The sequence below is a fragment of the Pipistrellus hanaki genome, assembly GCF_964339955.1.
Source record: "Pipistrellus hanaki genome assembly, chromosome: 13".
NCBI lineage: Eukaryota > Metazoa > Chordata > Mammalia > Chiroptera > Vespertilionidae > Pipistrellus > Pipistrellus hanaki.
This window is the reverse complement of record NC_140515.1, coordinates 51,302,792-51,317,071: the sequence shown is the minus strand read 5'-3', so window position 1 is coordinate 51,317,071 and position 14,280 is coordinate 51,302,792. Positions and strand designations below refer to the sequence as shown.

General features: G+C 47.2%; 1 protein-coding gene across 2 annotated transcripts in view; it reads right to left on the bottom strand.

The window, feature by feature from the left end:
- MLH1 (mutL homolog 1) overlaps positions 1–14,280 on the bottom strand; it is a 35,105-nt gene that overhangs the window by 6,602 nt on the left and 14,223 nt on the right. For both annotated transcript variants that reach the window (XM_084902817.1, XM_084902818.1), the window contains exons 10-15: positions 12,687–12,780; positions 11,424–11,577; positions 9,143–9,507; positions 7,316–7,464; positions 2,270–2,378; positions 914–977 (exon numbers count right to left, since the gene is read on the bottom strand). In XM_084902817.1, the coding sequence (XP_084758943.1) occupies positions 914–977; positions 2,270–2,378; positions 7,316–7,464; positions 9,143–9,507; positions 11,424–11,577; positions 12,687–12,780 (935 nt within the window). The remainder of the gene's footprint in view (positions 1–913; positions 978–2,269; positions 2,379–7,315; positions 7,465–9,142; positions 9,508–11,423; positions 11,578–12,686; positions 12,781–14,280) is intronic.

Sequence of the window (14,280 nt, the reverse complement as noted above, 5' to 3'; positions counted from 1 at the left end):
CAGTTAGAGGTTTCAATACTCCTTCCTCAATAAATGGCAGAACCAGTAGAAAAAGCCACCATCCAAAAGATTTGAGCATCACTATCAACTTGATGTACATGCCCTTTATAAGGAACATTCTACTCAATAATACAAATTCTTTTCAAATGTACATGGAACATTTACTAACATAGGCCATATATTGGGCCATAAAAGATCTCATTAAATAAAGATCAGAACAAATGTCAATGAAATAAAAATCAGAGACATAGAGAAAAGTTAATGAAGCCAAAAGTAAGTATTTGAGATCAATAAAATTGAAAAAGAATAAAAAATATGAACAATTTCACGCCAATAAATTAAAAAACTTAAATGGACAAGTTCCTTTGCTATATATAGCAAAAAAACAATTGGGATTTCTTAAAAATGCCATTTACAATGGCATCAAAAGATGTGAAATATTAAGGGACAAACCTAACAAAAGATTTCCACCCCAATAAAAATTTCTAGAAGGCTTTTTTTTTTTTTAGAGTATGTCACATGTAAAAAGAAGATATGTAGTACGATTTTAAGTCTAAACTTAGGCAATGAAAATATCCTGGAAGAAATGATTAAAATTGTCATTTGGGGTTGTGTTTAGGTCATAGGCTTTAGAAAACGTTTATTTCTATTTTTATCTCCAACTTTTCTTAAGTAGCTATATTAATTTCTATAATAATAAACATTTGTTTAAGTTGGCTACCAAATTACTATTCTTTGTATAAATCTGTATTATAATTGAGGATAACTCCATATACAAATGGTACAATACAAAACCTCTTCTAAGCATATTTAGAAAAATTTACCACATCACAAATAAGATATTAGGGTGAAGGTATTTTCAGAAATGACCAGTTGTTGAAATTTCAGGAATGAGAGCAGGAAAAAAACTCACCGATAACCTCAGGACACCAAAATTGGCAAAGTCATATATGAGTATCTGGTAGAACAGTTCTTCACTGAAAATAAAAATGAAGTGACTTTAAGGAAAAGCTGAATCCATGCTTGAGAGCCAAGGGGTAGGAACAAAGGAGAATTAGCCCTGGAAACCTGGTGGGGACACAGGCGGTTCTGCCTTGCTGGGGAACCTTGTTAACCATCTACCAAGGTCTCCTTTCCCTCCAGAGCTGGGATCCCAGGCGCTGCGGCCAGGGCTTTGGCCGGCGGGGCGGGCCTCCACACACAGACGCTAAGACCAAGCCTGGCTTCTATCGCCCATGCCGTCCCCACCCGCCTTTGACACCCTGGATCTGTATCGGAAAGAACCTGAACACAGGTGTGATCTGGAGCCTGGGGAATCGTGCACTTAGACATGCTGGGAAAGGACAAACAAAGGGAGTAAAATTCCCAACAAATTAATAAGAGCCAGGCCTCTGGACGAGCCCCACAAGCAGCTCCCAGCAAAGACGAGCTGAAGAGCGCGAAGGAGTGAGTTCCCATATCGAGGAGGAATGTGGCCCACCGTGAGCTCTGGCCTGGGGCGGTTTCTAGGTTACGGGCATCAACCCTCATGTGGCAACTCCAAGCAACATAGAGTGGCCGCCCCACCCACAGGCCTAGCAGCACTGTGAGACCACAGCAGGCGTGGTGGGAAGGGCCCCACACTGGACAAGTAATGCCGGGTAGCAGAAGGTGGCAGCACCCTCCCCTCTGTACCACCGATATGACAACGTATTTATTTAAACAATTCTAGACTCAACAGGAGCTCATCCATCAAGGTCCCTGGGAACAATCCGTATAGATGTTGCTGGCTCTGCACTGAGCAAATGGCTCTGCTGGGATCATCCTCTCTGTGCTCAACCCCCTGGCTTGTTGGGTGGTGACTGTAGCCTTCGCTACGTTACCAGCGCCGGGAGAATGGAGCCATCAGGCCTGCTTTCCTTTACATCCGCCATCACAGCAGATGCCAGACTTCCTTTCCAGCACTGCCTTCAACACCTGGGTCTCAGCAGCCAACATCCAGAGCTAGCTACCAAACATCAGGCTTCTCACGTCATTTCTTATACACAAACCCCTGCAAGTTCATCCCAATTTACAGATGAGAAGTCTGTGGCGAAGTTTTGGAAAGAAACTCGCCCACCGTCACATCAGTGGTAAATGGCCAAGTCTGGATTTGAAGCCACGTCTGTCTGACTTCAAAGCCTAGGCCTTTCCAACTCTGCCAAGCCGCTGCTCTCCCTGGCGTTCTGTGCCTGCGGCCCCAGGACCTTTCTCCTAGGAGCTCTGCTCCCTTCGCCGCTCACTGCCGTACCTCAGCTTGGTGGTGTTGAGAAGGTATAGCTTGGTCTGGTGCTGTGCCAAGGCCCACTGCGGGTTCACACAGCCCACAAAGGAGTGGTTGTGCAGCATCTCCTGCAGGGCTGGAAAACAAAGCACAGGTAAGAGGTGCCATCCCACCAACTCCACCAAAGGCCAAAGCACCAAGCCCGAACTGGAGACAGAACACAAATGAGGAATAAAACTAATAACTACGGTAATCTTTCAGAATGCAATGCGGAATTGCCAACGGATGAGATAATCAAAGATCACAATCTGAGACAGCAGGAAGCAGAGAAGTGACAAGAGTCTCGAGCCCGCTTCATCCAAAGGCACCGGAGGGTCCCCGTGAGTGGAGCTCTCGTTTCCGCAGGCCCTGAGGTGTGGAGAAAGGAGGACAGAAGCCTAACAGGAGTTCACTTCCCCAATGCATGAGGCTGAGACCCCAAAGGCTGCACCCGCGTGTGAAGGAAAAGAAGTACCGGCACGTCCACTCCCCGCCCTCTCAAAGGGCAGTAAGCAAAGTGCCCATTGCCTCAAGCCTTGCTGTTGGGAGTAAAGAAAAGATTACATCCCTGAGAATTTATAACCATAAGCTGGTCACCACAAAGCAGGTATGGGAAAACCTTGTGTGCAGGTTTTAGTTTAAAGAGATTCCAGGGCTGACTGTTCTTCCAGGTCCCTGGTAGAATCAAATGCAAATTTCTCCGGGGAAATCCATCTCCAATCCAGGCTTCAAATAGTTCCTCACAGATAAAGTACCAGGAACTAACACTCAGGAGTTACAAAACTCAAAGATTTAGAATCCAGAAGAAATCACAGAATCTTGCCTGCAAAGGTTTCAGAGACTGGAAATATCAGCAAAGAAGATAAAATAAGTATGTTCAGTAAAGAGGTATCAGAACAGAAGAAGCAGGAGTATCAAAATGATCAATGAGATTTCCAAAAGAACTAAATAAAATGTCTACAAATAAAAAATAATTGAAATTAAAAATCAAGACAGACTTAAGAACAGATTAGACAAAGTTGGCAAGGTAATTAACTAGAAAGCCAATTTAAAGAAATTATCTAGAATGAGCACAGAGAGACAAAGAGGTAGAAAACAGAAGGGATGCAAGACACCAAGTCTCAGCTCCACAAGGCCCGACAAAATCCACACCTGGCACACGGAGATGCTGAGAAAGGTGTACTAAGAGCACTCAGAGACAAAAGAGGAATGACCCAGAGTAATAAAATATAAGACTGATGGCTGAATTTTCAACAGCAACACCAATAACCAAAAAATGGTAGAATAACACCTTCAATGCACTAAAAAAAAATAATAATAATTTATAATCTTGAATTTTAAACCAAGCAAAACACAGACAACCTTTTCAAAAGAAGAATGAGTTAGACAAAGCAAAACTCCGTTACCAAAGGCCCCACTGAAGGATGTGCTTAGGGCAGATTATAAAAGGTCAGAGAGAAAGAATTATGAGCAAATGGTATTTGCTAAATCCAAACACATTGACAATAACATGAATCTAATGCCATACACCAAAGGTGAATTCCAGATGGAATGAGATTTAGGTATAAGCATTTTAGGAGAGTATGTATTTATCTCAGAATTAGGAATCATTTCCTTCATAAGATAAAAGAGCCAATCTGTAAAGCACAATTCATAAAATCTATGAATTTCTGTTCATAAAAGAAGTGTTCATAAGAAAAAAATACCAGATGCGCCCTGAATGTGGGGGAGGAAGATAATTCCAGGTATCTGGTTACTACCTAGAATATATAAAGGACTCCTAAAATCAGAAAAGACCAAAAACCCAACAGAAAAATGGGTCAGAGACCAAACAGGCCTAACAGAAGAGGAAATATACTTCCTTAACTTCCTCAGTAACTAAGGAAACGTAAATAAAACCATCAGAGACCAGGTCAGACACTGGAGGAGAGTGGAGTAAATGCAACTTCTTCCCATTGTTGGGGGGCTGGACACTCGCCCGACCCCTTTGGAAAACCACCGTCTCTTATGGCCCGGCCCGGCAGGAACTCTCCTAAGTAGATGCCCCACGGCAGAGCTTCCCAACCCGTGTGCCTAGTTCTGGGCCCTCTCAGGAGTGGAAAAGGGATGGGGTGTGAGAGGCAAAGGTGAGGCCATGTGAGTCCTCTAACAAATGAGGAAGCATGCAGCATAGTCAGGAAGCGGAATCCATTACAGCCAAAGTAAACCGGAGCATACATAACAAGAGGGATGAATTTTAGGAACATATGTACATAGATATATTTCTATCATTAAAATATAGCGTGTTTATATAAAGCTTACAACTTATGAAAGTAGCCGAAACCGGTATGGATCAGTGGATGGAGCGTCGGCCTGCAGACAGAAGGGTCCCGGGTTCGATTCCGGTCAAGGGCACGTACCTTGTTTGTGGACACATCCCCAGTGGGGGGCTGAGGGGGGTGCAGGAGGCAGCTGGTCGATGTTTCTCTCTCATCAACGTTTCTAACTCTCTATCCCTCTCAATTCCTCTCTGTGTAAAATCAATAAAATATATTTTAAAAATTAATAAATAAATAAATAACAATCAAAGAACTTTATTAAAAAAAAAAAAAAACCTTATAAAAGTAGGGGGTTTTTAGGGCTACAAATATGGGTGAGAAAACTAGAATAAAAAGAAAGAAAATAATAATAAAATTTAGGGTCATGGTTACTCCAAGGGAGGAGGACAAGGGATGGGACAGGGAAGAAAGATATAAGAGCAAAGGGCTAGGGTGTGGAAACAGGAAACAGCAGTAAGCCTGTACATCACGTCTTTACTATGCTTTTTTAAAAAGCTTGGGCACCACAGCTGTTGTTATATAAGTTTTGCAACACTCGCTGCTCCCCCATTAAAAAAAAAAAAAAAAAAAGCTTGTTTTCTTCATTTTTAGAATAAGTGTTCCCCTCTGTTCCCACTGGCAACTCAGCGTCTCTGCAGGATGTTCTGCGTGGGCAGAAAATGATTATTTTAAAAGCTGGAGAACATCAAACGGTCCTGACTGATGAGGCTCTGAGGAGAGAACGTGCGGGGCAGGAGGCAGCGGTTCCCACACACTAATGCAGGCCCTGCCAGCACCAGGCCGCTTCCCGGCAGGCACCCATCCACCAGGAAGACAGGCCGGCTCTTCTCACCGGGTGCCATGAGGCTCCTTGGACCCCTCACAGCCTCTTCGCAGGACCTGAAGGGCCTCTGTTTATTCTTCCCCCAAACTCCCCAGAGCGAGAAGCCTGTGGGCATGTCCCTGCCGTTCCGCCAGCAGCCAAACGGGACAAAATCCCTCTACGCTTCCCAGCCAAACCACACATCTGAGTTCACAATGGAGGCCTTGGTCTCAGCATGCTTCCCGGAGCAGCAAGGGAAGCCAGGCCAGGGAAGGGGGCCGGTGCTCAGCTCCCGAGGGCCGTGCAGGGCGGGAGCAGCCCCCGACGTCAGGCGAATTCTGAGCCCGCCCCGCGGCCCTCTGCCTGGGCGGGCGCTGTGCCAGGGTCTGTCCCTCTTCCTCAGCTGCCCCCGTTCTCTGGGAGCGGTCCCACGGCACCCGTGGCAGGGCCCGTGGTTCACTCAGCTCCCTCCCTGCCTCAGGCCTTGGCCTGGCACATTCTGTACCGAGAAGACACTTGACAGATGTCTGCTGGCTGATTTCATTACCAGAGAAACTCATCCGGGGACAGACAACATGAGCATGTACATTTAGACCCAGGACTTTCACCAAAGACCAAGAAAATAAAAGAAAATTGTGGATAAGATGTTAAGCACGCTTTCACATTCAAATGATAGCAAACAACGTAGGACACTCCTGTCCTTATTAACTTACAGACTGGAATGATGGAACCAGCAGTACATAAGTGCAGGCATTACTAACCGGAAATGGGCCCAAACCGGTGGAACATGTCACTGGATGCGGGGCCAAAAACTGACCTCATATGACGAATGTGCCACCAGAAATGGGTAAACCCACCAGACACCAGGGAGTTGTCTGATGGGCGTTCAACGTGGACATCCTTTCAGAATAGAAACTCAGGCTTCACTCCCAGGCAGCTCTGCTCATTGATTCACTCCTCTGGCAAACGCCTACTGAGTCCCCGTGCCCAGCTCTCTGCCGGCACCAAGGATGAGGCAGTGAGCTCGACAGACGTGACCCCTGCACAGCCCCTGCCCTGCTGAGACAGCCTCCCACACAGTGCGACGGGAAGGTGGTCACGGGGAGAGGGATCTGCGTCTCTCCTGGGCAGGCACGGCTCCATGAAGGTGAGGGGCCTCGCTCACCAAATCCGAGCTTCCCAGAAACCTCTGTACAGCATCGCCTCAAAGTCAACCTGCTTCCCCTAATCAGACTACTCCAGACTTACAGGAGATGGTGTGTAGGTATCCACAATCTCAAAGTATTCAGATTCATCATCTCAGCCTCAGCAATGCACTCCGAACCGCATCAAACCTGACGCACGCTGTTTTTACACCGCGCTGAAGACAGTCTGCACCCATTCAGAAATGTACTGAAACTGAACTTTAAATAGCCTGCTTCGCACCAGAGATACAAACCCGTAAAGAAAGCTGCAAATTCCAGATCAGAGAGAGCCCATTAAAATCACCCGCAGGAAAACTGCTAAGAACATCAGTAACAGCCACCGTTCTGACATTATTGAAAGTGGTTTTACGGGCTCCCAGCGGGGACGCCAGTAACAGGGAAAGAGCAGCCAGAGCACATCTTCATGGAAACAAACAGCAGAAGCCAAGGGGCAGCTACTTCCACAACTGGCAAGACCTTCGTCACCGGAAGCTCTTACCCTCTGGCAACGGAGACGGCCTAGATTTTCCCTACATGCAGGCAAAAGCCCACGGGCTGGGAAAGGAGGGAGCAAATGAGAAAGGCAAACGGAGGCCACCCTGGCTTCTCTCAAACCTGAAAATGTCAGAACAGCTGTGGCCGTCTAACCTGAATACGTTCCGTATTTCCAAACACCAGACGTGAGCGGCCCCGGCCCTCTGAGACGCCGGCAGACGCGGCACTTACGTACTCTCATGGCCCCGCTCGTTAATCTCTTCCCGGAGACTCAGAACACTGGTGAGGTTGATGATCCTTCTCCGGGGGGTGCAGGCTGCCGTCATTTCCTTCCGGGACTCATCTTCCACCATCTCCACATCCGAGCCTTCCCTATGTCTCTTTCTGCAACGAGATAAGGAACTGGCAGATCACTACTCTTCTTTCTAAATTAAAAAAATACTAATAGATCAGCCCAATTGATGTCCTGCATCTTGGAGAAGGGGCAGCTTCTCTGTGCTGGCTCTGCACATCTGGGAGGGATCCCGGCGGCAGGCCAGCAAGGCCAGTCTGTTCCCTGGCACGCTGCTTCTCTGCCAACCCTCAGGGCCCAGCCCGGGCCTCCGTGCAGCAGGCATCTGGAGTCTAGTGTGGCCCTGCAGAGCCACAGGTGGGCTGACCTTCCCAAGTCTCATTCATTCAGCGCTCCGTTTTTCTCCCATCAGACAATGTTATTAACCGACTGCACCCAGCCATGAACATGACCGACAAGGGGTCTGCCATCACGATCCTTGCTTTCTAGTGGCAGTCAAATGGCAATGGAAAAGAAATCGTTTTAAGTAGCAACAAATGCTATGAAGACAATAAAACAAGGGAACATCGTTGAATGATGGGGAAGTGAGAGAGAGAGAACTTTAAACTTTAGGTTAAATGGACAAGGAAGGCCTCTGATGAGAGGCGACATGTGAGTGGAGATCTGACTGACGGGAAGCCAGTGTTCCTCGGCCGAGGGAACAGTGAGAGCGCAGGGGGGCGAAGCTCTGTGAGCGCAGGTCGCACCCGAGCTGTGTGGCCAGACGCCAGGCGGGAGAGGGAAGTGGTGGGCCGGAGGGAGGGCAGGGGTTTGATCCAAAGGGCAACAGGAAGCCACTGCTTTTCAGCAGGGGACAATCCAATCTGACTTCCGGTTTTAAAAGATTTCCTTTGCTGTGTGGTTAAACAGCTTGTGGTATTAGCTTCCCAAGTAATAAACAGAAATGGAATACTTCCGGGGCAGGGCTATAAAAGCATGAAATGAGATAATATATGTAAAGTGGGTGCTCAATAAAAGTTAGCATCCTTCATTATTCTCGGGGGGGGAAACCCTTAGACACAGTCTCACTAGACTGACTCAGAAATGAGCAAACAGGAGTTAAAGAATTTATCCAAGTTCCAATGGCCGGTTGGTACCAGAGCTCGGGGGGTTGGCCCCCCAGTGGATGTGGGCCTTGGGCAGATGACCCTGAGCTCCGGGGGTTCAGTGCCTGAACACAAACAATGACTATCCACCTCACAGACTTCAGCGTGGTGTCTTTCAGGAAGCTGCAGATTGAACTGGAAATGCTCAAAATGCAATGGCAGTCATTAGTCCCGGTCCTGCCTGCCTTCTCTACCCTCGCTCACTGCCCGCACGTGCTTCAGGGAGGTTCCTAACCTGAACTGAGAGTGTTTCTTCTGACAGGAGTGAGAGCGGGTTTGAGTGGGACGCAAGAGAATCCTCCAGGTATGTTAGGCTTCTTTCTAGCCACCGCTGCTGCGGAGGCCTTATCAAAAGTCATTACTAACATTACGGGGGAAATCAGATTTTTCCCCTGATATTTTTAACTAATGCTTGGGATCATGGAGATTTAAGACAATTCCAAGGCCACTATGATGGGTGCCTCTCAAGACATGGTCAAAGGCAGACAGTGGACAAAGCCCCAGCACTGTCCCATCGGAGGCCGAGGGGGAGAGGAGATACAAGTGGTTCATGCACAGCCCACGTTAGAGGCAGTTTTATTACAGAACCAAGGAGGCAAGTTGCACTTTCCCTAAAGGGGCATACCTTGGGTTGTCCGGGCCGGAGGGGGACCCTCTCTTCTCTGACGTTTCCGGAGTCCCCTTTGTTGCGATCCCCTCCGAGCTCTGACTCTTGGCAGCCAGGTCGGCAGGGGCTGGGAGCTCGGGCATTTCCTCGTCTTGCGGCCTGGCCTCGGCGGGGCCCGGGCTGTCCTCTGGGACAGCGGCCTGGGGCTGGCTGCCTCTGCTCGCAGGCTGCAGAAAGGCATCGAGCTTCTGCTCCCGGGAGTCAGTGCGGACCATCTGGTAGGCATACACTTTGTCGCCACTTCCAGAAGCAGACGAAGGTGCCACGCCTGTTGTGGATTTCACCACCTCCCCAGAGGGGCCAGCAAGACTGGGCAGTAACGTCTGTGACAAAAGAGAAGACAGAGGGAAGATTCAGAATCCGAAGTCCAGGAGTCCAGGGCCCAGAGCGGAGCAGTGCTGGGGAAAAGCTCAAACCAGGTGTGGTTATCATGACAGAATTACTATTACAGGAGCAAATCGGACTGAAGTTTAAAGTATAAAAATAAAGATATACAAATATAAAAGTCAAAAATTCATCAAATCCTCATAGTGTTAAAATTGGCTTAAAATGGAAATATCAGTGAAAAGTTCTAATAATTTTAGGTTTTTCCTGCTGCCATAAGAGGATTTTTTTTTATTGTGGTAAAATATACGTAACACAAAATTTACCACTTAACTGTTGTTAAGTATATAGTTCTGTGGCATTAACCATTCATTCACACTGTTGTATGACCATCACCACCATTCATCTTCAGACTTTTTTTTTAATTGATTTCTTACAGAGAAGAAGGGAGGATAGAGAGTTAGAAACATCCATGAGAGACAAACATTGATCAGTTGCCTCCTGCGCGCCCTCTACTGGGGATGTCTGCAACCAAGGTACATGCCCTTGACCCGAATCAAACCTGGGACCCTTTGTTCCGAAGGCCGATGCTCTATCCACTGAGCCAAACCGGTTAGGGCCATCTTCAGACTTTTTATCCTTCCAAACTGACCCCTGTGCCCTTTACATTCAAAATTCTCCCTGCTCCCCAGCTTCTGGCGACCACCATTCTGTTTACTTTTAAATATACATATTTCCTAGCTCTGTCCATGGAAAGGCCCAAAGCAATGACCACCCAGGAGTAATGAGGACCCTCAATCCAGATCACAGTCTCTAAGTACCATTCCCTTCTAAAATGAAATCAGAGCTCCTTGGAGAAATGGACTGGGAAAGCACAAAGAGAACCTAGAATATCTTGTCATTCCAGGAACAAATAAGCTATCAAAGACGAATGGAATTGGGTCAGAAGGATACGAACATCAGCTTGAAGGGGCTTCCCTTGGTCTCAGATGAAATAATTGGAACATCAAGGAGAGAAATGAGCCCTGGCCTGCATGGCTCAGTGATTAGAGCATCAGCCCACGCACTGAAGAGTTGCTGGTTTGATTCAAGGGCATGTATCTGTGCTGCAGGCTTGATCCCCAGCCTCAGATGAGGCATGTGTAGGAGGCAACCAATTGATGTGTCTCTCTCACATCAATATCTCTCTCTCCTCTCCCCCCTCCCTTTCACTCTCTCTAAAAAAATCAATGGGAAAAATATCCTTGGCTGAGTTTTAACGAGAGGAAGAGAGAGAGAGAGAGAGAGAGAGAGAGAGAGGAATAACCATAATTAATAGGAAGAGACAAAAAGGGAGAAAAAAGTCATTAAATGTCATATTGGAGATTACTAGAACACCAACTCACTCCTTTGCAAAATGATAATTAAAGGGACAGAATTCAGATTTATCCTTACTTTCTAGTATGAACTGTATTTCAGGAAAACCAAATAGCTGTAACAAATGAGGGAAAGTTCTTCCACACAGAATAATTCTAATGAATTAACAGGGGGGAAAAAATGATAAAATCAGGAAATCATAATCTGCAATCCAAATGAAATAACTGGTTCAGGTTACGGCCACGCATGATGGTGAAACCATTAGGGAGGTGCTTTACAACGAAGGAATCAGACTCTGACCAGCCGAGCGGGTCACCAAAATGACAGAACAGGTCAGTGTGCACCTCCTGCTGGGCTGCGATAGGAAGTGCATGGCCTCTTCCACCAAGAATTCCTGCAAAAACAAGTTTTTTACTCTGAATATAATCATGCCTCTAGAGTTTCCGTTTCATAGGCAACATGGAGGATTAGGACTTAGACGTTAAACGACGAAGAAGCAGCCAATCCAGCACGCGCACTATTCCTCAGGAAAGCAGAGAAAGGGGTGGCAGCAGCTCGCCTGCGTGAAGTAGGTCCGGGAGGAGTTGGAGCCCAGGAGCTTGCTCTCCACGTGCTGCTGCACCCGCTCCAGGATGCTGTCCTCGTGCAGGAAGTGGACCTCGTGCTTCGTGGGGTGCACGTTGACATCCACATTCTGCGGGCTGATTTCTAGACTGGCAGAAAGAGAGTCAGTTACCTCATATGGCGGAGGACTGGGGGTAGGGGTTTTCATACGTCGTATATGTGGTGGCAAGATGTCTTGAGGCCAGATGACAAAATGGTCAAAACTTCAGGGTCAAGTCTGAGTGACCTGGGTTCAAGGCTGACTCCACTACGAGAAGCTGTGTGGCTTCGGGCAGGTTACATGGTCTTTCTTTACCTCAGCTTCCTCATTTGTCTAGTGGAGATTAATCTCATATAAAGCATTTCAAATGTAACTGGCACATTTACTACATGTCAGCTGTTATTATCATTCCAGAACTAGTGGAAGTTTTTATTATGTGACCTGGGGCAAGTCACTTAACTTCTCTGGGTGAGTTTTCTCATCTGTAAACATGAACCTGTCTCCTATTTTTGGTTGGTATTACATGAAGATCAAAACAGGAATATATGTGAGAAAACTTTCTGTCACTAAAATGTAATACAAAAGTCAGTTTAGCCCTGGTCAGTGCACTGAAGGGTTATCTGTTTGATTCCCCGACAGGGCAATTCCCAGGTTGTGGGTTCAATCCCCATTTGGGGTGCATACAGAAGGCAACCGATCAATGTTTCTCTCTCACATCAATGTCTCTCTCTCTCTCTCTCTCTCTCCCTCTCCCTCTCTCTCTCCCTTACTCTCTAAAAGAGAAAAAAAAATCAGCTGAGATTTGCAAGCTATCAACTTATGCCTCAGCTTCAAATCCATCTTTCATCACTTGCTCTTTGATAATGAAGCTTTGCAATATGAACCTTTGTCAGTAGGGGGCACTGGAGAGCCCCAGGAGGCGGAAGGGGTTTCCCTGCCAGGTTGGGGGCCGCTTCTGCCTGGCTCTGGAGCCAAGCTCACATTAGTTTTACAGGCACAGCGCCTGGCACACGGGCGGCTCTCGGTGAGATCGTGCTACGGGAGTGAGCAAAGGAAAGAAAACAGCGCCCTGCACTGTGAGAAGGGACGGAAGACCCTTTGCTGGTGGGGCTTGGGGTTCACGCCCAGCAGCTGTTGGCAAGCCATCTCTTTGAGAGGACAGCGTGATGGAATTCTGTTTCTCCTGCCTCATGGGCAGGCAGTTTGGTACTACATTACCTGAGGTACAGGAACGGGTGTGTGTTTTTGGGTAAATATGCTGCATACACCGTTTCAATGGCTTTTTTTAAGGAGGTTGATTCCACCAGACGATCTAAAAAATAAAAGAGAAGGAAGCAACTCACAACCATCCTGAAGGGTGAGATGACAGGTGAACGGTCACATCACCACCTCTGGGGTGACTCCCACATCAGACCCCCAGAAGGAAGAGCCCCCTTTCCCTGCGGCTCCTTCCAGCATCTCACAATGGGCCCGGCGTCTCTCCTCTCACAGAGTGGCAGTGAATCCAGCCTGCCCACTTCCCTCCCCCCAGTCAGCCCTCAGACTTCTCATCCTGCCAATACCCACTGGCTACCAGTCACGTGTGACTTGTGCTGAGAGACAGTGAGCAGGTAAACCTCTCCCTCTCTTTACTCTCCCCCCACCCAGCACTACTAGAGCACTGTATGTGTAAGTGGTCAATTTAATCCCAATCAAAAGAGTGGCCTGATTTTATCAGGGGAGAAATTATACTCTGGGTGCTCAAGACATCCCCCTCAATAACCTCACTGTGCCGTATCTCACGTGTCCTGCCCACACAGGCTGGAGCAGGTGCGGGCGCTGACGGAGGGACAGCTGGAGGCCCTCTGCGGAGCCTTCTGAATTTGAGACATGCCATAGGGCTGTTCTGTGTCCCGCCAACTGAGCGAGCCTAGCGTGTGAGGCAACCGAGTAAGAGCCTGACCCCTCTCTGCTTTCGGGAGCTTGGCCGCAAGACCAGATTCGCTCATGTTACGCAGGGCCTGTGTGGTAAACGGCCCACCGGAAGCATGGACGTGACATACTCAGACGGCACTCACAGAGACCTTTGCTTGTCTGTTCGGTGGCTAACACATATGTTACAGAGCAGTTACTCTTCATGGTCAGGAAACAACAAATGAAAACATTTTCTGAGTCTTGGTGGAAGCAAGCTTGCTAGAAGTCCTTCTAGCTTAACCCCCTCCCAACGAAGCTGGAAAGACCCTGCCAATACCAACCAGCTTAACAGAATGTGGCTATAAAATACTGGCTCTCTCCTGTTTCTATATTGTTTTGAACAGCTGCTGTCATATAAGTATTACTGGGGACATTCATCACTGGTTATCACTATACATGGAAGGAGGTGTTATACCACTTCCAGTAGCAAGCACACAAAACAAAAATTATAACATAATTATGAATCGCTTCAAATGCTAAAGATAAAGGACCTATGGGATAAAAATGGAAAGAACTGAACAAATGGAAAGATTTGTCTTGTTTCTGGATAGAAAAAGATAAACGGAATGATATCGTGTTTGGAATTACTTGCTATTGCCCCGTCTCTCAAAACCATGTAACAAACATGCAATTAAGTGATAAGAGGCAGAATGCACAGTGATATTGGCGGCTTCATCAGCAGCAATCGTGTAAACACTACGTCAGCAGAGAGATGAAGAGGGAAAGGAATCTGAGAAACTCCAAATTCCCCGAGTTAATTTTCTCTCACATTTTCAGTTCTGTGCTTTACGTTATAAAGAATTCTCACTCTTGAACAAGAAAGATCTCCGGGGGCTTAGCACTCAATTTCTTTACTAAC